General features: G+C 42.1%; 1 protein-coding gene across 7 annotated transcripts in view; it reads right to left on the bottom strand.

Moving 5' to 3' along the window:
• The window catches only part of gria4.L (glutamate receptor, ionotropic, AMPA 4 L homeolog), a 209,384-nt gene that overhangs the window by 88,135 nt on the left and 97,986 nt on the right, over positions 1 to 23,263 (bottom strand). For all 7 annotated transcript variants that reach the window (XR_005965215.1, XM_041580812.1, XM_041580810.1 and 4 more), the window contains 1 exon segment: positions 10,667 to 10,851. Coding sequence is in view for 6 of the 7 variants with exons in the window: in XM_041580812.1 (XP_041436746.1) it covers positions 10,667 to 10,851 (185 nt within the window). In the remaining variant the exon portion in view is untranslated.

The raw sequence follows: 23,263 nt of genomic DNA, 5'->3' as shown, positions 1-23,263 counted from the left end.
ATTCTGTCAAGTTGCCATAGGTTTGGGACAGAGTTGTACAATTATAGTAATAAGACTAAAACAAAAAATAATAGTTATTGGGGATCATTTAGGAAGGCAGTCTCCCATTTTTGGGCACTTACACACTATATTGTATACTTTTGGGCAACTCCCATAAACTCAAAATTAGAAAAAAAACAACCAATCGAAATGTATTTAAAAAAATCTAATTTTTTATATTTAGGTGAATAGGATCGACCTGCAAACTAGAATCATATTTGATTTGAGTTTTTTTTTTTCAAAAGTCCACCAAATGACTCCAAATTGGTTGTAGGAGGTCCCCCATAGGCTAAAACACCAGTTTGGCAGGTTTTAGATGGCGAAATAGTCTAATTCCTAAAGAGACAGTACATGATACATTTAGAATTTGGACTATTCCCTAGTCGAATTACACTAAAATAAACTCGAAATTAGAATTTAAAAATTTGAATTTTCAATTAGACCCTTGATAAATCTGCCCCACTTTGTTATGTCTTCCCAGAACGGTTGCACGTCTTTTGAGCTCTGTTTCAGAGCACAGAGACCTGTGGTAGTCCCTAGAATATAGCTCTGACTGTGTTAGCCCTGTATTGGTGTGGAGGGGGAGGCAAGTAGGTTGCGCCTTGTAACTCCTCCTGATTTTTGATCTAATGCTCGGTGCAGAAAGCAGCATTTCCCCAGGTGCAAGTGCTTGGTAAGTGAGAACTAAGGAGTGACCTTTTGCATTTGCACTCCATGGAATAAAAAAGAGGCCCCAGGGTTGCCACTTGTCCAGGTTTCATCCTATCAACTTGATTTATGGATTCAGATTTATTAGGAAATCCGGACAGGATTGACCAATCGTCGATCACAACATCATAACCCTGCCCTCTGACACAACAGACTAGCCATGAATCATTTTCCCGCCCCACACACCCCACCTCTGACATAATCCGCCCAACCCCCTATCCGGAGTTCCTGTCTGGCTATTACTGAATAGGGATGTAGCGAACGTCGGAAAAAAAGTTCGCGAACATATTCGCGAACTTGCGCAAAAATGCGAGCGGTTCGCGAACCCCATAGACTTCAATGGGAAGGCGAACTTTAACATCTAGAAAAGACATTTCTGGCCAGAAAAATGATTTTAAAGTTGTTTAAAGGGTGCAACGACCTGGACAGTGGCATGCCAGAGGGGGATCAAGGGCAAAAATGTATCTGAAAAATCTGCCTGTGTGTGCTTGGAAGAGATAGTGTAGGGGGAGAGCTGTTAGTGATTTCAGGGACAGATGATAGTAAGTTTGCTGGCTAGTAATCTGCTTGATACTGCTCTGTATTGGAGGGACAGAAGTCTGCAGGGATTTGAGGGACATTTTAGCTTAGGTAGCTTTGCTGGCTAGTAATCTACTGTTCTCTTTAAACAACTGCCATACGTTGACCTTGTAGGCATTGTTTGCCCAGTTTTTTTGGACGCAGCCACTGAAGCACAGTTGCCAGAAAAAATATGCCATATAAATGCTGAAAATAGTCATTTTTCGCCATACGTTGACCTTGTAGACATTGTTTGCCCAGTTTTTTTGGACGCAGCCACTGAAGCACAGTTGCCAGAAAAAATATGCCATATAAATGCTGAAAATAGTAATTTTTCGCCATACGTTGACCTTGTAGACATTGTTTGCCCAGTTTTTTTGGTTGCAGCCACTGAAGCACAGTTGCCAGAAAAAATATGCCACATAAATGCTGAAAATAGTCATTTTTTGCCATATACGTTGAGTCAACGTATGGCAAAAAATGACTATTTTCAGCATTTATATGGCATATTTTTTCTGGCCTCTGTGCTTCAGTGGCTGTGGCCAAAAAAACTGGGCAAACAATGCCTACAAGGTCAACGTCGTTGACCTTGTAGGCATTGTTTGCCCAGTTTTTTTTGGCCACAGCCACTGAAGCACAGAGGCCAGAAAAAATATGCCATATAAATGCTGAAAATAGTCATTTTTTTGGTCGCAGCCACTGAAGCACAGTTGCCAGAAAAATTATGCCATATAAATGCTGAAAATATAAATTTTTTTGGTTGCAGCCACTGAAGCACAGAGGCCAGAAAAATTATGCCATATAAATGCAGAAAATATGCATTTTTTTGGTCGCAGCCACTGAAGCACAGTTGACAGAAAAATTATGCCATATAAATGCTGAAAATATAAATTTTTTTGGTTGCAGCCACTGAAGCACAGAGGCCAGAAAAATTATGCCATATAAATGCAGAAAATATGCATTTTTTTTGGTCGCAGCCACTGAAGCACAGTTGCCAGAAAAATTATGCCATATAAATGCTGAAAATAGTAATTTTTTTGGTTGCAGCCACTGAAGCACAGAGGCCAGAAAAATTATGCCATATAAATGCAGAAAATATGCATTTTTTTGGTCGCAGCCACTGAAGCACAGTTGACAGAAAAATTATGCCATATAAATGCTGAAAATATAAATTTTTTTGGTTGCAGCCACTGAAGCACAGAGGCCAGAAAAATTATGTCATATAAATGCAGAAAATAGGCATTTTTTTGGTCGCAGCCACTGAAGCACAGAGGCCAGAAAAAATTAAACCAGTAGGGTTTGCACCCTAGTTTGTAACGGTGGCGGAGGGAGGAGGAGGACGCTAAAGGACAGCTGTGTGTGGAGTCATGAGGCTTGAAGAGAAGGACAGCTGCATAGAAGTCAGAACAAGTCTTCCGGCGTGCAGTAACCCTCCGAGATCCACCCCTCATTCATTTTAATAAAGGTCAGGTAATCGACACTTTTGTGACCTAGGCGAGTTCTCTTCTCAGTTACAATCCCTCCTGCTGCACTGAAGGTCCTTTCTGAGAGCACACTTGAGGCTGGGCAAGACAAGAGGTTCATGGCAAATTGTGACAGCTCTGGCCACAGATCAAGCCTGCACACCCAGTAGTCCAGGGGTTCATCGCTCCTCAGAGTGTCGATATCTGCAGTTAATGCCAGGTAGTCCGCTACCTGCCGGTCGAGGCGTTCTTTGAGGGTGGATCCAGAAGGGTTGTGGCGCTGCCTTGGACAGAAAAACATTTGCATGTCTGACGTTACAGACTGGCCAAAGGGCTTTGTCCTTGCAGGTGTGCTCGTGGCGGGATTACTGGCACCTCTGCCCTGGAATGTTGATGAGTTCCTGAAGTGACATCACCCTTAAAAGCATTGTACAACATGTTTTGCAGGCTGGTTTGTAAATGCCGCATCTTTTCGGACTTGTGGTATGTTGGTAACATTTCTGACACTTTATGCTTGTACCGAGGGTCTAGTAGCGTTGCGACCCAGTACAGGTCCTTCTCCTTAAGCCTCTTGATACGGGGGTCCTTCAACAGGCATGACAGCATGAAAGACCCCATTCTCACAAGGTTGGATGCAGAGCTATCCATCTCCGCTTCCTCATTATCAAGGACTGCATCATCCACGGTCTCCTCCCCCCAGCCACGTACAAGACCAGGGGTCCCCAAAAGGTCACCACTAGCCCCCTGGGAAGCCTGCTCCTGTTGGTCCTCCTCCTCCTCCTCCACAAAGCCACCTTCCTCCTCTGACTCCACTTCTGGCACCTCTCCCTGCGTTGCAGCAGGTGCCTGGGTTCGTTCTGGTGATTCCGACCAGAAATCGTGCGCTTCCAGCTCCTCGTCACGCTGGTCTACAGCCTCATCTGTCACTCGTCGCACGGCACGCTCCAGGAAGAAAGCGAAGGGTATTAGGTCGCTGATGGTGCCTTCGGTGCGACTGACCATATTTGTCACCTCTTCAAAAGGTCGCATGAGCCTGCAGGCATCGCGCATAAGCACCCAGTAACGGGGGAAAAAAATCCCCAGCTGTGCAGATCCAGTCCTACCACCCAGTTCAAAAAGGTACTCGTTGACGGCCCTTTGTTGTTGCAGCAGACGTTCCAACATAAGGAGCGTTGAATTCCAGCGAGTCTGGCTGTCAGAAATCAAACGCCTGACTGGCATGTTGTAGCGCTGCTGAATGTCAGCAAGGCGTGCCATGGCTGTGTAGGAACGTCTGAAATGGGCCGACACCTTTCTGGACTGGGTGAGAACGTCCTGGAATCCTGGGTACTTGGAGACAAAACGTTGGACTATTAAATTTAACACATGTGCCATGCAGGGCACATGTGTTAAATTGCCTAGTCTCAACGCTGCCAACAGATTGCTTCCATTGTCACACACCACTTTTCCGATCTGCAGTTGGTGTGGGGTCAGCCACCGATCGGCCTGTGACTGCAGAGATGACAGGAGTACAGATCCGGTATGGTTTTTGCTTTCCAGGCACGTCATCCCCAAGACAGCGTGACAACGGCGTACCTGGCACGTCGAATAGCCTAGGGGAGCTGGGGGTGCACAGGTGTGGAGGAGGAGAAGGAGGACCCAGCAGCAGAGTAAGAAGAAGAAGAAGACGAGGTAGAGAGCGATGGAGGAGTAGAGGTGGTGGCAGAACCGCGTGCAATCCGTGGCGGTGACACCAACTCCACTGTTGTTTGTTGAGCTACCCATTCCCTGCTTCCCAGCCATTACCAAGTTCACCCAGTGGGCAGTGTAGGTGACATACCTGCCCTGACCATGCTTGGAGGGACCATGCGTCAGTAGTCATATGGACCTTTGGCCCAACACTAAGTGACAGAGATGCGGTAACTTGGCTCTGCACATGTTGGTACAGGTGTGGTATTCCCTTTTTAGAAAAAAAAATTGCGGCTGGGTACCTTCCACTGCGGTGTCCCAATTGCTACAAATTTGCGGAAGGCCTCAGAGTCCACCAGCTGGTATGGTAAAAGCTGGCGGCTAAGAGTGCAGACAAGCCAGCTGTCAGACGCCGGGCAAGGGGGTGACAGTCAGACATTGGCTTCTTACGCTCAAACATGGCCTTCACAGAAACTTGGCTGGTGGCAGATGACTGGGAATGGGAACAGGTGGTCAAGGTGGAAGGCGGAGTGGAGGGTGGTTCAGACGGGTCAAGGAGAGCAGAGGTAGAGCAGTAAGATGCTGGACCAGAAGGAGTGTGGCTTTTAGTTTGCCTGTTGCCTTTGAGGTGTTGCTCCCAAAGTGCTTTGTGCTTGCCGCTCATGTGCCTTCGCATAGAAGTTGTACCTATGTGGCTGTTGGGCTTACCAAGGCTCAGTTTCTGACTGCACTCATTGCAAATTACAATGCTTTTGTCAGAGGCACACACATTAAAAAAATCCCACACTGCTGACTTTTTGGAAGTGTGCGATCTGGCGGTAACAGTAGAAGTTGGCGGAGTTGGCGGTATTGGCGGCAATGGCGGGTGCGTTGGCCGGCTGAACACAGTGCCGATACATGTTGTTGCCCTACTGATCCCTGCGGGCTGTCCTCCCTGCTTCTTCTAAGTCTTATTCTCCTACTGCCTCTCTGACTCTCCGTCTCTCCATCTGAACTACCCTCCTCTTGCTCTCTTCTACTAGGCACCCACAAAACATCAATCTCCTCATCATCATTCTCCTCAGATGCATCAATTTTCTTCTGACACATCACAGAAGGAAGCAGCAGCGGGGACCTCCTCCTCATCACTCATTATGTCCATCTCTATCGTGTTCTCTGCCAGAATTAAATCTGGTGTAAGGTCCTCATCTCCTTCATCTTCTTCTGGCAATAATGGTTGCGCATTACTCAGTTCAAGAAACTCATTGGAAAATAACTCCTCTGACCCCAGTGAAGAAGGGCACCGGTGGTGGAGGAAGTGTTACGTGGGGTGTCATAGCAGTGGAGGATGAGCAGGATGTTGTGGTAAAGTTAGAAACGGTAGAGGATGGGGTGTGCTGTGTAAGCCAGTCAACTACCTCTTCAGCATTTTGGGAGTTCAGGGTCATTGGCTTTTTAAAACTGGGCAATTTGCTAGGGCCACAGGATTGCATAGCAGCACGGCCCCTAGCACGGCCTCTGCGTGGGGGCCCTGCCTTTGCCTGGCATTATTTTTAAAAAAACAACAACAACACAAAAACTCAGTTGGTTTTTCTGGAAACGATAATACACACAGCTAGATGGCGGGTTGAAGAAAACACTGTGCAAATAATGCCTACAAAGTCAACGTATACACTACTACAGCGGTGGATACGGATTACGTAAAATATATGAATGCTGCTTGAAAAAAAGATAACTCAAGTGGTTTTTCTAGAGACGATAATATTATCAAATATTTAGACAAAATGTGAACAAGGTCACACAGCTCGATGGCGGGTTGAAAGAAAACAGTGTGCAAATAATGCCTACAAGGTCAACGTATACACTACTACAGCGGTGGATACGGATTACGTAAAATATATGAATGCTGCTTGAAAAAAAGTAACTCAAGTGGTTTTTCTAGAGACGATAATATTATCAATATTTAGACAAAATGTGAACAAGGTCACACAGCTCGATGGCGGGTTGAAGAAAACAGTGTGCAAATAATGCCTACAAAGTCAACGTATACACTACTACAGCGGTGGATACGGATTACGTAAAATATATGAATGCTGCTTGAAAAAAAGTAACTCAAGTGGTTTTTCTAGAGACGATAATATTATCAATATTTAGACAAAATGTGAACAAGGTCACACAGCTCCGATGGCGGGTTGAAGAAAACAGTGTGCAAATAATGCCTACAAGGTCAACGTATACACTACTACAGCGGTGGATACGGATTACGTAAAATATATGAATGCTGCTTGAAAAAAAGTAACTCAAGTGGTTTTTCTAGAGACGATAATATTATCAATATTTAGACAAAATGTGAACAAGGTCACACAGCTCGATGGCGGGTTGAAGAAACAGTGTGCAAATAATGCCTACAAGGCCAACGTATACACTACTACAGCGGTGGATACGGATTACGTAAAATATATTATGGCTGCTTGAAAAAAGTGACTCCGGTGTTTTTTCTGGAGACGGTAATATTATGGATATTTAGACAGAATGGGAACAAGGTCACACAGCTCGATGGCGGGTTGAAGAAAACAGTGTGCAAATAATGCCTACAAGGCCAACGTATACACTACTACAGCGGTGGATACGGATTACGTAAATATATGAATGCTGCTTGAAAAAAGTGACTCCGGTGTTTTTTCTGGAGACGGTAATATTATGGATATTTAGACAGAATGGGAACAAGGTCACACAGCTCGATGGCGGGTTGAAGAAAACAGTGTGCAAATAATGCCTACAAGGCCAACGTATACACTACTACAGCGGTGGATACGGATTACGTAAAATATATGAATGCTGCTTGAAAAAAGTGACTCCGGTGTTTTTTCTGGAGACGGTAATATTATGGATATTTAGACAGAATGGGAACAAGGTCACACAGCTCGATGGCGGGTTGAAGAAAACAGTGTGCAAATAATGCCTACAAGGCCAACGTATACACTACTACAGCGGTGGATACGGATTACGTAAAATATATGAATGCTGCTTGAAAAAAGTGACTCCGGTGTTTTTTCTGGAGACGGTAATATTATGGATATTTAGACAGAATGTGAACAAGGTCACACAGCTCGATGGCGGGTTGAAGAAAACAGTGTGCAAATAATGCCTACAGGGCAAATAATGCCTAAAAGGTCAACTTATACACTACTACAGCGGTAGTAAAATAAAAAAAAGTAAAATAAAAAAAAAATGAATATTAAAAAAAAAAAATTAAAGTTGGTGCTGCTGAACTACTAGGAGCAGCAGATTAGCACACCAGTCCCACTCCCCAACACTGCTAGACTAATAGCACTGGGCTCTTATAGTAGTAGTAGTAGTTAGTAGTAAAACAACAAAAAAATAAATAAAAGCAGTCCTTACAAGGACTACTGTTATTGCAGCAGTCAGCAGATTGAGATCAGAAGCAGGACAGCTGCCCACTGCAGCTACATACAGAGCACTGCAGTAGAAGGTAGATTACTAGCCAGCAAACTACCTAAGCTAAAATGTCCCTCAAACCCCTGCAGACTTCTGTCCCTCCAATAACAGAGCAGTATCAAAACGATTACTAGCCAGCAAACTTTTTAACTGTCCCTGAATCACTAAAAGGCAGCAGCTCTCTCCCTACACTATCTCTTCAGCACACACAGGCCAGAGTGAAAAAACGCTGCAGGGCTTCGGTTTTTATAGGAAGGGGAGTGGTCCAGGGGAGAGCTTCCTGATTGGCTGCCATGTACCTGCTGGTCTGGGGTGAGAGGGCAAAAAAAAAGCGCCAACAATGGCGAACCCAAAATGGCGAACGTCGCGCGACGTTCGCGAACTTCCGGCGAGCGCGAACACCCGATGTTCGCGCGAACAAGTTCGCCGGCGAACAGTTCGCGACATCTCTATTACTGAATTACACCTCCCAGAATTCCCAGACAGCCACGACTAGTTTACAATTCCGAGAGGCATTTTTGTCCAAAAGAAAAAGCACCATAATAACCAGGTATACAATCTGCAGTAACTAATTAGCAGCCATTTGTGATGCACCAAGCACAGAGAATAACAAAAGCAAAATACTTATTGGTCACCACTCCAGGTTAAAATTGTTAATTGTATTCCCTATGTCTATTACCTGTTGAATAGGCTGAAGTCAACCAGAACACAAAGCATATTATCAAACTGAGAAAGGATTATTTTCCACAAAATTTTCAAAAACTGCTCCAAACATATATACAATAAAACAGAATCAGGGAGAACCTGAAGAGAGTGGTACAGAGTGACAAGATTTTTTTTGTGGTCGAAATGGTTTAATGGTGTAAAAATATGACGTGGTAACTATTTGTTCCTAATGTACAATTAGAGCAGCACTTTAATTTTTTCAAGGGAGTTCAGATGAAGCCCACAAAACACAAAAACATTATCTGCATCCAAAATCATCCTGTGAGTGTAGCTCTTTGTGCAAATATATATATATATATATATATATTTATATATATATATATATATATAAGTAGAATAAAGTACCCCCTCTTGTAAAATATAAGGATATTATAAGTTACCGTGAAGTTTCATGACCATATAAAAACACGAGGTTGAAGGCCGAGTGTTTTTATACAGGTCATGGAACTCCGAGGTAACTTCTAATATCCTTATATTTTGCAACTGGGGGTACTTTATTTATTATAATACACACGTTTCAGTGACAGAAATGACATCAGAACTCACCGTTTATAACTGATGACATCAGAACTCACTGTTTATAAGGATATAATTTATTTGCACAAAGAGCTATGGGATTTATTGTGAGACAAACCTGACGATATTGTGTAAAAGTCAATGGCAGGTGTTCCTTTTACAACTGTAAGATCTTTCTTTGATTAGCGGTTTTAATGATTTTCTGGTATTTTAATTAAATTAAACATTTATACATCATACAAGAGTAATGTCTACATGTGTAAGTACTGTGGAATTGAAGGGGGTTATTTACTAAACTCCAAATGCCAAAAACCCCGAAAGATTTGTGTTTTTTAATATAAAATCCAAATTTTTTAGGGAACAAAAAATCACATATTTTTCAGAATTTATTATACCACGAGGATGGAAAAAGTCTGAATCTGAGAATCTGCCATCTCAGACCTGCCAAGGTTGCATATAAGTCAATGGGAGTTTTCAGGTGAAAATTCTGAAAAATTTGCAAAATTTGTATTTTTCACGATTTTTTCCCGCAAACAAAATTTTTGTTAAAGTGCATTAATAAATAAGCTGAAAAAACCCATGCGGATTTGGTCAGAGTTTTTTCAGAAAATATTGAGATAAATTCGGACTTTAATAAATAACCCCTAACTTTAGTTTTATTTGCTGTAAAACCTACATCACTGAGCAAATGGCATTCCTTTATTTTTACAGACAAGACATAACATGAGAACTTTACAATATAATGTATATTTTCATTATTTTTCTTAAAGGTTGGATTCACCTGTTCCATGAACAATTTCCATCAAGCCTTTCTTACTTAGGGGCAAATTTATCAAAGGTCAAATTTCGAAGTTATATGAATTTAATAATAAATTCCAATTTACTCACAACTCAAATGGGAGGTTATTTCTGAAAAAACTTCAATATTCGATTGAATCGACAAGAAAATTCAAATCAAATTCAAATTGAGTTTTCCTCTGAAAAAAAACGTGAATGTCAGGAAGGCAATTAACATATTAAAAAAGTTCTTCAGACATCTGCCATTGACTTGTAAATTAACTCGGCAGGTTTTGGGTAGCGAAAAATTGAATTAGAACCGTTTTCAAGGTTGATTTGTGATAAATCTCACGTATGAATTTGAGTTGGCGAATTAAAATTACAATTTGTTAGTTAGTTTTGACCAAATTTTTTTTTGAATATTCTAATTTGAATTTACCATTAGAACCTTAATAAATCTGCCCCTTACACTAATATAATGCCTACAGTATTCTATATATAATTCCTATAAAAGTGTGCCCTGGATGTCAGAGTGTCTGGTAGGCCCTATGAAGTCCTTTTTAATTTGTTTATTCCCACATATTTTTAGTGAAGAAATGTGCTGGAGAAAATATACTTATTCACACGATTAATATGCAAAAGCAGCATCATTATTTTTTACTTTAGATCTGGGTTTACTTGTGCTCATCTCTTTGATAAAGGATTTTCAGCTTAGCATTGGCTCCCCTGATCCCATATTGCTGCCAGATCAGGTTAAAAACAACAATAATTACCTGTTCTAGAATGTTCTGAAGTCTTTCAACTTCACAGTCTATTACAAACTTGTTTTCCTGTCTTCGATCCAAGTCTTCTAACAGGCGTCTGTAGCTGGCATCATTAAAATTTTCTACGCATATTGCACTAACTTGCCATCCATTTTGTCCTGCTTTTTCCATAATTGCTTGAAGTATTGAATATCCTGAAAAAGACAAATGATTAAATGAGATCTAATTTACTCCATTTAGTTGCTACAAAAAAAAAAAACGAAGTAAAAGAACGGGAACTCTCTCTTAATGATGGGATTAAAATGAATGTGTGTGTTGTAAGGCACCAAGAAAATAGAAGCTAAATTATATACACCGCATAATATTTAACAGTTATAATTTGCAGCAATTTCAAGTGTGATTGTTGCGAGTTATATGTGTAACTGGATTTAGCATGTACATGTTTTACAGAAGAATTATGAATTCCAAGGTTGGTTTTAGGAAAAAGTAGAGTGGGCATTTGCTCTGATCCCTCAACCAGAGAGGACATCTTTGTACCAGAGAGTGCAAATGACATTACTTAGCTATTCTTAGTAGTCATGCCTGGGAGGACCACCTGTGGCTTTCCATATGGTGAAGTACTACAACTACCATCCATGAAATACATATTTTATTTTTCTCGTAACCTAACCTTTCTTAAGGTCCCCATTTACATTACATCACTGGTGCAGGAATCAGATTGTCACACAATGAAGACTAAGGCAGACCAAGAGAAGGTTAACAGATCAGATGAAAATCTGAGGACACATCGAGAATATGCAGTTATTAGAGCAGCACTGATTGCATTTCGTTTTAATATATAGCCCAACAGCTTACATTTATTACAACCCTTTGATTTTTCAAGTAATTTGATAACCTTACTATTGAAAATAAAATCTCTTTGAAGGCTCTACTGTCTACCAGTTGGACAACATATATATATATATATATATATATATACATAGTAACATAGTAAGTAAGGTTGAAAAAAGACACATGTCCATCGAGTTCAACCTTTTTTTTTTATTAACTACCTATCTGCCAGTTGATCCAGAGGAAGGCAAAAAAAACCATCTGAAGCCTCTCCAATTTGCCTCAGAGGGGGAAAAATTCCTTCCTGACTCCAAAATTCCTTCCTGACTTACTATATATAGTAAGAAGGATCAGCACTCACTATATTAAGGTGAAGAAAATTTGCTTATTATTTTCAAGTGATTTACAAAAAGATGTAAATCACTTGAAAATAAAAAGCAAATTTTCTTCACCTTAATACAGTGAGTGCTGATCCTTCTTACTCTGTCTATGCAACCTTGATCGTGCACCATGGGCAACATAACGATTTGAGTGCTGGTACTGTACTGTATATATATTTATACCAATGGTTTCCAGACCAGATACTCATTGGAGAATTACATATATATATGTATTATTTATTAATATTATTTTGTTGCGAAAGGCTATAGCACACACTTCAAAAATTACATACCTGGGTGCAATTCAGAAATCAAATATCCAATGGCAGAAAAAGCTGAAGCACACCAGGATTTTCTTCAAAAAGATATATTATATTAAGTTTAAGTTAATTTTTCTTGGTTTTAGCAAAAAAAAGTAAGCCAACAAGATCAATTACAACATTGTACATTATACCCCTCCGAATTGTGTCTTTAAGTTATACGCCCATTTAGACTGTAACCCCACAGGGCAGGTACCTATGAGTAAATGCCCCCAGCAGGCACGAAACGCGTTAGGTCTTGCTCTGATGTCCTAATACATTTTTCATTTTTTAATTGATTGATTCATTATTTTGGGGGACACTCACATTTTTCACTTTTGAAATGTTGCCCACGGGGTAGGGTCCTCAATCCTTTTGTCTTGTTGACACTGGCCACTTAATTCGTATTTTAATTATATTTTATATTCATGTGAATTGTATTTCTAAAAATGCACTTATTGTTACTTATTAATGCAGTGAACCCTTTGTTTGTTACTACTAATTTATTACTCTCAGGGTAACACACAGAAAGCCAAGCGTTATTGGAAAGCGTTGATTCCCTCTGGTGTTCCGTCAAACCACCACTGGAATTAATTCAATCATAGGATATGTAAATCAAGGGCAAACAGAAGAATACCTGCTAATCAGTGCTTTATTGTGTGTCCCCACGACATGTTTCGGGCAGCAATTTAATAGCAATACTAATTTATTATTTTGCTGTACAGTGCTTTGCCCTCAAGAACGATATAAAATTAAAAAAATATATATACATACATACATACAAGGAGCAGGTAACTTTTATCGTTAGTTGTAAGTACATAGTTACAAGTAATGTTTCCTCTAGTTCATTCTTGGCTATGTACACAAAAAAATTATTTTGTGCGTCCATTTTAAACTTGTGTGCACATTTTTTTTTTCCTACTACAACATAGTAATCAAAGCTAACTGCCAATTGGTTGATCATTGCAAGGAGACAATGTACCGAGTTCACAAGAGCCATGAAAATTAATCTCAGTATTATGGTGTAAATGTGGTCAGATGGTATGATGCCAGTGTGATTCAACCAGGACCATTCTTCAAAAAATTACCAATAATTATACAGGCAATTATTGTATTAAGCACCTATTGTAAATTGTGGCATCATTTTGTACCCTTACAAAGTATATATTTTACATATTTGTACATGTTTTTTAAAGGGGAACTCCACAAAAACAAAACTTTAGCTTTTTGAAAAGTTCACATAATTTCTAACAACTTTGCAATATACATCAATTAAAAAATATGCAGACTTTTCATGATTTTTAATGGTTTCTGACAGTTCTCTAAGCCTAGCCCCCTGCTCTTCTGTTGATCTTGCAGACTACTTTGCTGAGCTGGCTGACTACTGTTACTTTGTATCAACAGCCATCTGTCCTCAGCCTGCATCCTCCAACCCCCACAATTCCCAGCACATGTGATTTCAATAAGGAAAGGAACATCACAGTGCAATGCATTGTGGGTTATGTAGTTCCTGCATGCTGTCTGTAAGCTGTGGAGTAGTTGTTACAATTTGTAACATCAGTGTTTTAGTCTCGCCTTCCCTGCCAGGATTTCAAATGATGCAGAAAAAGAAGAACTGTTAAACAGCTGGATTTCAGCAAAGAAAATGGAATTTATTCATACTTTTTTGAAGAAACATGTAACTGTGATGGGTATATTAGGGGTTTCTGTGGTATGTGGGTCTCTTTATCAAATTTTGGTTTGGAAGCAGGAGTTCCCCTTTAAATTAAGAATATTACTTAAGGAACATGCAGTTATGGTCACATGATTAGAAATATAAGAGCACAAATATTATAAATACCAGCACATCAATGATACAGTCTACATACATTCATATTCACATATTATTTAAAGTTTCATCCAGGATAGATTTACAAAGCTTAATATTTTGAGCTATCATTAGCAAATTAGTTCCTAAAACTTTAGGAAGCTATACTAATATCTCAATTTAAAGCTGAATAGAACAGAGATTTGATCAGTGATAGATAGAAATTGAAAGTAAACATGATTTAATCCTGAAGGAGGGTTAATTAAACAATTTACAGGCAATTAAAAGGCATTTGCTAAGAAACAATTTAGTGCACATTATTGTACACAAATAATGAGGATGATAGAGCACCAACTACTGTTGGGAATACATAATTGGACTATTTGGTATTTTATCAATCATACAGTTAACAATCATGTTGTTATGATACTCAAATGAGATATCACTGGTTGACCTTCAGTTTTCTGGCTTTAGAGAATTATAGAATGTATGAAATTACAGACCTGCAGAAGGGGGTCAATGTAACTAAATGAAAAAGTCTGCATCAGGTCTATTAACGCACAGCAACCAACCAACAATCAAGGGGTCATTGTTATTGGGTGAACATTATTATTTTATGTTATTTACTAAAATCCAAATTTATCTCATAATTCAAATTCAAAAAATCTTGATCAAACTCCCATCCCGATTTTGCCTTATTTATTAATAAAATAACTTAAATAAATCGGATCAAGGGAAAAACATGATAAAATCGAGCAAAAACCCAAATAGTATGATTTTTTTTTTTACATTTTTTCCTGGATTGCTAAATTTTTTCAGGTTTTTGCCCAAAAACCCTGAATTTATCAGATTATCAGGCTAAACCCAGCACAAACCATGACAACTTCCAATTGGGATAGGAACCATTGACTTATACATGACCTCAACAGGTCTGAGATGGCAGATTTTCGGATTCCAGGTACATCTCTAAAAATGTGAGCCTTTTTTCATAAAAAAATTTCATAAAAATGAGTTTGTGTCCCAAAAAGCCTGACCCAATAAATTTGAGGTAATAAACAACCCCCTAAAAGTTATCTGCTCTTTGGTTGCTAGGAAGCTAATAGACCTGGTGAATTATTGAGACATTATTATATTATCTTCATGTACTAACTATGTTACAGGAAAACCCCTTTGTGTAGTTTAAAATTTTATCTGGATCTCGAGACACACTCCATTGTTGCACCAGCAACACACACAAGCAATTATAAGTGGAACTGTCACTGAATGAATAGTTCTACAGCCAAAACCCCACCACTTATAACATTTAAGAACAAAGGGTCAAATTTATTGATGGGCGAATCTAACATGTTTCGCTTCACTGAAAAGCCTATGGACGACAAAATTTTTTTGACCCGCAACAATGTTTTTTTGACACATTTGGGGTCTATGGATGCCATTTCCACGGAACAACTTGCCAAAAAAATGCTATTATCACTAGTCAAATTCTATTGTGACTTTCAAATCATCAACTGGGAACCTTTGAAATAAAAGTATCTAATAATCTTCATTGTTATTCCTGGCCCCATCCTTTTAGTAATGTCATGGGCACATTGAGCAACAGAACCAGTTAATTTAACAATGTTCCACTTCCTTTTCAGCCATAACACATGGCAGAACCAGCTGCCTATCTTTGCCAAATCAATGAGCCTTACCAAACACATGTGTTATGAAGTCTTCTACTGTAAATTAAACACACATTATTCCACAGCCTTCATCAGGAGATTTGAAGCTAATACTGTTAAAAAAACAATGCAGCAGTGCCATTTATGCACCTTTGGTTCTGGTAGATAATCAGCCAAGAAGATGGGAACACAATCATATATGGCCCTAAGTTCAACCACATACAGGGTAACAGATCATATGCATAATGTGATGTGATATGTGGGGAGTCAATCCATAAAATTACATCTTTTATTTAAAGGGGATGTAAAGGTAAAAAAAGGAACCTGTCTAATATCTAATGAACTGTGTACCATTTTTATAAGAAACCTGACTATATGCAGTGAAATTCCCCCTGCTGCAGATAGGAAACTTCAGACAGTCCCTAGCTGATCTGCCAAGAACGATCATACTTTCAAACAGCAGGGGGAGCCCTCCACCTTACTTCCCATAACTCAAGCAGCTTTGTTTGTTTCCATGTAGAGCAGTCAGTGACTGTGTAGAGATTCATATTGGATTTTATTTTTGCCTTTACATCCCCTTTATTGCTTCCAACTCCAGTGGCAAGGACAAAGATCATGGAGCCAGATTTAAACAGATAAAATGGGATTTGTAGTGTGTGTCAAAATTATTTGGACACCATTGACTTTAATGCATTTGCACCACATAGTCACGCGTATACAAATTGTCGATCGCGTCAAAATTGATGCGCATCAAAATTATTTTGTCGGCCATTGATTTCAACAAGTTTCGCAACATTTTTTCGCCGTTTCGCAAATTTAGCGGTACACAGAATCGCCCATCACTAATTATTTGTTTTATTAGGCTTATGGTGCGGTAAGCTCATGTTTATGTTTAGTATACTAAATACAGCATTTCTAACTTTAATATAGTATAATTAATCAACAATTAATAACATGGAACTCATGTGTTATTTGCAGAGGCTTCATTAGAGAAAGTAAATTACACATACTAAATTACTAATAAAACAGGGATCAAGTAATGTGCATTAATCAATGCCCTCATTTCTATGCGTGTAGTTGATTTGGCCAGATCATTGCCACCTTTTTTGTGAAATTAATCTTTTGGAATTTGAGTTTTCTGAGACTGAATTCTTTAGATTTATCAATTACAAAAACCTAAATTCAAACCTGGCTAGCATCTACTGAAGTCAAATGGGAAGAGTATTTTTTTTACAATTGATGATGATTGTGTTTTTCTAATACAAGCTTTTTAGTATATATGTTTGTGGTCAAAAAAATTGTGATCTCAAAAAAAGTTTTTTTTAAGTTTTGGAAAAAAATCATTGGTAAACATTTTGTAGAGCACATCATTTCAACAAGGTCTTCATCAGGTTTGGCCATTTAGCTGTTTATGAACTACAACTTGTACCTTCAGAATGTGCCTACAAATGAAAGCTGTCATATTACTTGACAGTAGCTAATCGGCAACAGTTTGGATAAGCAACTGCCTATTTCCATGGGATAGGCAACAAAATTGTTGTTACTGTAGCAAAAGAGGTGCAGAACACATTTGTGGTCCACAACAATTTTGTAACAAGAAATTAAGGGCATTATGTTTTAATGAAAAAACACATTTGTGGTCCACAACAATTTTGTAACAAGAAATTAAGGGCATTATGTTTTAATGAAAAAAATCTAAGAGGATGATCTTTCCATATATATCAATACATGTAGGGGGTTATTTACTAAACTCCGGATACAAAATCAGACTTTTAAAAAAATCACAAATTTTTCAAAATTGATTAAACCCTGAGGATGGAAAAGTCTGAAGCAGAAAATCCAGCATCTCAGACCTTTCAAGGTTGTATATAAGTCAATGGGAGAAGTCCCAATGATTTTTCGTGCAATACCCTGAAGTTTTCGGGTGAAAATTACGAAAAATCTTGAAATTCATGAAAATCGGATGAAAAAATCATGAAAATCTGATTTTTTTTCCCACAAAGCAAATTTTCGGGAAAATGTAGTAATAAATAAGCATAAAAAAACACAGATTTGATCGGAGTTTGTAGCAGAAAATATTGAGATAAATTCGGACTTGTTGGTTATTAGGGCACTGTTATCTGTACAATGTATCATTCTATAAATCCTCATCCACCTCATCACATATGGACACAGCACAAATCCCTTAGCAATAAATCATTACATTTTGTTCTTCCTTCTTTTCTCTTCTTCAAGACTAATAATATTATTAATAATTTCCTTATAACCTACATATTCTTCACATGGCACAAGGCGAATACACCACTGAGCAACTGTAACGTTCACAACGAGGAACCGTTGTGACCGAGGATAGCCACTCCAAGGGGAGTGGATATGGTGGACGCCCAGGGGTGTAGCCATAGGTAATTGTAGGCAAAGACATGATGGTGATGAAGTTATAGTAGGTTTATTGCAGTCGGAACACAGAAACATAAAAGGCAGGAACAAGCAAAATGGCTGATCGAGGAATCCACATGGTGAGGGAAAAATGGGGAACACAGGAACAAAGGTACTCACTCAGGAAACAAGGTAACAAGGTTTTCAGGAACAAGACATACAAGGTTTTCAAGATTCAGGTTCAGGTTCAGATTCAGATTCAGGTTCAGGTTCAGGTTCAGATTCAGATTCGCAGGTCAGGAACAAACAGGATACAATCAATGACTCAGCACTGAGCAAAGCTCAGGGCGGGGTTTATAAAGGGAAGGTGATTAGGAAATGGGAAACACATGAGGGTAAACGAGGTGGGTGGAAAACGGACTGTGAATGGCAGATAACAGAAAACAATACACTCAATAGTTCAGGACCAGTCCCGAGAGCCCCCAGTGGCTCATGAGGTAAGTGCTACAATGAGCAGAACAGCACCACCAGAGTTCAAGTCCCGGGCTGATCCTGACATTACCCCCCTTGAGGATCGACCTCCGGGCGATCCCAGGATCAAATGGTCCCCCATCCTTTTTAGTCCAAACCCTGGGGAAATGGGCCGAAGCCTCGCCAGAAACGAGAAACAGGATCTTCTGAGAATTGAAAAACAAAACAAAGAAATTGCTGGGGTCAGGAGCCAGAACAGAACATTGGCAGAATTAGGAGCCAAGATATCACAGCCAGAGTCGGAAACCAGGACATGAAGACAGACAAGATCAATACAGGCACCCATTACAGGTGGCGGCCCAGGAGCTTGGACACCCATCACGGGTGGCAGACCAGGAGTTTGGACACCCATCACGGGTGGCGGATCAGGAGTTTGGACACCCATCACGGGTGGCGGATCAGGAGTTTGGACACCCATCACGGTGGCGGATCAGGAGTTTGGACACCCATCACGGGTGGCGGATCAGGAGCACGGACACCCATCACGGGTGGCGGACCAGGAGCACGGACACCCATCACGGGTGGCGGACCAGGAGCACGGGCACCCATCACAGGTGGCGGACCAAGAGCACAGGCACCCATCACAGGTGGCGGACCAGGAGCACAGGCACCCATCACAGGTGGCGGACCAGGAGCACAGGCACCCATCACAGGTGGCGGACCAGGAGCACAGGCACCCATCACAGGTGGCGGACCAGGAGCACAGGCACCCATCACAGGTGGCGGACCAGGAGCACAGGCACCCATCACAGGTGGCGGACCAAGAGCACAGGCACCCATCACAGGTGGCGGACCAAGAGCACAGGCACCCATCACAGGTGGCGGACCAGGAGCACAGGCACCCGTTAGAAATAGGAAGAGGCAAGCCAGGACAGCAATACCAACACCTACAGCAATAGACCTGATAGAGACAGGATTAACCGCCCTACCAGGTCCAGTAGCAGGGAAAGTGGCACTATCCAGGGCAGGCAGGTCCTCAGGCCCGGAGGCCAGGGCAAACAGGTCCTCAGGCCCGGAGGCCAGGGCAAACAGGTCCTCAGGCCCGGAGGCCAGGGCAAACAGGTCCTCAGGCCCGGAGGCCAGGGCAAACAGGTCCTTTCAGGCCCGGAGGCCAGGGCAAACAGGTCCTCAGGCCCGGAGGCCAGGGCAAACAGGTCCTCAGGCCCGGAGGCCAGGGCAAACAGTACAGAAACTGGCTCGGGAAGAAGCAGTCGTCTGCCGAGCTGGCACTGGGAACGGAGTCTGGCTGGGCTGCTGGCACGGAGTCTGGAACCGTCTGGGCTGCAGGCACGGAGACTGGAACCGGCTGGGCTGCAGGCACGGAGACTGGAACCGGCTGGGCTGCAGGCACGGAGACTGGAACCGGCTGGGCTGCAGGCACGGAGACTGGAACCGGCTGGGCTGCAGGCACGGAGACTGGAACCGGCTGGGCTGCAGGCACGGAGACTGGAACCGGCTGGGCTGCAGGCACGGAGACTGGAACCGGCTGGGCTGCAGGCACGGAGACTGGAACCGGCTGGGCTGCAGGCACGGAGACTGGAACCGGCTGGGCTGCAGGCACGGAGACTGGAACCGGCTGGGCTGCAGGCACGGAGGCTGGAACCGGCTGGGCTGCAGGCACGGAGGCTGGAACCGGCTGGGCTGCAGGCACGGAGGCTGGAACCGGCTGGGCTGCAGGCACGGAGGCTGGAACCGGCTGGGCTGCAGGCACGGAGGCTGGAACCGGCTGGGCTGCAGGCACGGAGGCTGGAACCGGCTGGGCTGCAGGCACGGAGGCTGGAACCGGCTGGGCTGCAGGCACGGAGGCTGGAACCGGCTGGGCTGCAGGCACGGAGGCTGGAACCGGCTGGGCTGCAGGCACGGAGGCTGGAACCGGCTGGGCTGCAGGCACGGAGGCTGGAACCGGCTGCCTTGGCATGGTAACGGGCACAGGCAGCTTTCGGGGAGCAGGCACAGGCAGCTTTCGGGGAGCCGACACATGCAGCTTTCGGGGAGCCGGCACAGGAGCAAGGACTGGCTGGGAAGCCGGCACAGGAGCAAGGACTGGCTGGGAAGCCGGCACAGGAGCAAGGACTGGCTGGGAAGCCGGCACAGGAGCAAGGACTGGCTGGGAAGCCGGCACAGGAGCAAGACTGGCTGGGAAGCCGGCACAGGAGCAAGGACTGGCTGGGAAGCCGGCACAGGAGCAAGGACTGGCTGGGAAGCCGGCACAGGAGCAAGGACTGGCTGGGAAGCCGGCACCGGAGCAAGGACTGGCTGGGAAGCCGGCACCAAAGCTGGAGACTGGAGAGCCGGCACCAAAGCTGGAGACTGGAGAGCCGGCACCAAAGCTGGAGACTGGAGAGCCGGCACCAAAGCTGGAGGCTGGAGAGCCGGCACCAAGCTGGAGGCTGGAGAGCCGGCACCAAAGCTGGAGGCTGGAGAGCCGGCACAGGAGCAGGTGACTGAAGAGCCGGCACCGGAGCAGGTGACTGAAGAGCCGGCACAGGAGCAGGTGACTGAAGAGCCGGCACACGAGCTGGAGACTGGAGAGGGTGCTGGGAAACTGTAGAAAAACTAATAAACTGGGGTTCAGGTCTGAGAGAAAAAGAGGGTGACCTGGGTTTGGCAGCTGCCACAGGAGCAGAAGGTTGTGGAGGAGACAAGGGCCCAAAAACTGGAAGTGGCCGATCTGACACAGGCCAGATAGCAGTTTGTAGTTCATCTTCATCCGAGTCTAGATCCTCCCAGTCCTCATCGAAGGCTGAATCCTCCCAGTCATCATCGGAGACAAAATCCTGCCAGACATCATCAGTGAAATGGATGGCGTCTTCTGCCTTATCCTCTCCATCCCAAGGGAGTTGCAGTTTAACAACAGAGTCAGAAGGCATGGAGGGCTTTCCCAAAGGCTTCCTGTAGTTAGGCTGAGTCATTCTGTAACGTTCACAACGAGGAACCGTTGTGACCGAGGATAGCCACTCCAAGGGGAGTGGATATGGTGGACGCCCAGGGGTGTAGCCATAGGTAATTGTAGGCAAAGACATGATGGTGATGAAGTTATAGTAGGTTTATTGCAGTCGGAACACAGAAACATAAAAGGCAGGAACAAGCAAAATGGCTGATCGAGGAATCCACATGGTGAGGGAAAATGGGGAACACAGGAACAAAGGTACTCACTCAGGAAACAAGGTAACAAGGTTTTCAGGAACAAGACATACAAGGTTTTCAAGATTCAGGTTCAGATTCAGATTCAGATTCAGATTCAGATTCAGATTCAGATTCAGATTCAGATTCAGATTCAGATTCAGATTCAGATTCAGATTCAGATTCAGATTCGCAGGTCAGGAACAAAACAGGATACAATCAATGACTCAGCACTGAGCAAAGCTCAGGGCGGGTTTATAAAGGGAAGGTGATTAGGAAATGGGAAACACATGAGGGTAAACGAGGTGGGTGGAAAACGGACTGTGAATGGCAGATAACAGAAAACAATACACTCAATAGTTCAGGACCAGTCCCGAGAGCCCCCAGTGGCTCATGAGGTAAGTGCTACAATGAGCAGAACAGCACCACCAGAGTTCAAGTCCCGGGCTGATCCTGACAGCAACAAGCAGTCGAATAAGGAATATCAGTTCCCTGTAGCTACCAGTTTTGTCAGAAAAGACTTATATGCTCAGCATGAACTGTTTCACCTTTTTTACTCTAGCTTCAGTAACCCCAGGCCATTCATCAGTTCAACTCAAATCCTTCATTAGCTACAGATGGTCTGCCTTCCCTTAAGGTACTGCTGGATTACTAAACCATATTTTTGCGTTTTTACCCTAAATGCTCTCTACGAAACATAAGAAACATAAGGAGTGCAATAACAAACAGTTCAGAACTGCAATAAACAGTTCAGTCCTTGTAGGAAAGAAACTGCACAAATATAAATACTTAGGGGAAGACTTATTAAGATATAAGTTGTTTTTTCCCATGAAACAGCCTTCATGATGTTCCAGTTTTTTTCTGAGAGTTTTGCCCAAAAACTTGAATGAATCCAGTGATTCGTGTTTTTTTTTCACCAAAAATTTGAGTTTTCGGGTTCCGGGACTTGAACTTAAAGAATCTGGTTTTTCAGATTCAAGTTTTTTCAAGTAAGATAGTTTCGAGTTCATTTGAGGAAAAAAAATCTAACACTCGACCTTTCAAAAATCAGCCTTTGTAAGGCTATGTAACCAATACTGTCAGCTAATATCAGCAATGACAATGGATGGCATTAAACCACACAGGGACATTCATACACAGCTTGATAAATATATAATTTATTTTGCATCACTTTTTCCTTTGTAAATATCCTTTACACTGCTTGATAAACAGATGGAAAACAATCTGTAGATAAAGTGTTAGTGTTAAAGGAATAAAAAATGCTGACCCTTGCCTAAAAGTTGATTTTATTTAGCAAGGAAATGTTACACTGAATGGTTACAAAGTTAATTTGAATTTTAAAAAGACCATCAAGATGAACCCCATCAAATGAAACCCAGCACCTATACTTACAGACATTCACAACTATATACGTATAACAATATCTATACTAAGGGGACAATTTACTAACATTTCATTCTTTTTACAATTTGTATTTTATTTTTTCTCTCTCTAAAACTAAAATTTGTGTAAAAGTAAAAAAACTCTAATACAAAACTTCAATTAAAAACAGTCATGGTCCCATAAAAGTCAATTGGAGCTGCGCTCATCCTATTGGA

This window comes from Xenopus laevis, chromosome 2L (genome assembly GCF_017654675.1).
Source record: "Xenopus laevis strain J_2021 chromosome 2L, Xenopus_laevis_v10.1, whole genome shotgun sequence".
Classification (NCBI taxonomy): domain Eukaryota; kingdom Metazoa; phylum Chordata; class Amphibia; order Anura; family Pipidae; genus Xenopus; species Xenopus laevis.
The sequence above is the reverse complement of the archived record's forward strand: the minus strand, read 5'-3'. Positions and strand labels throughout refer to the sequence as shown.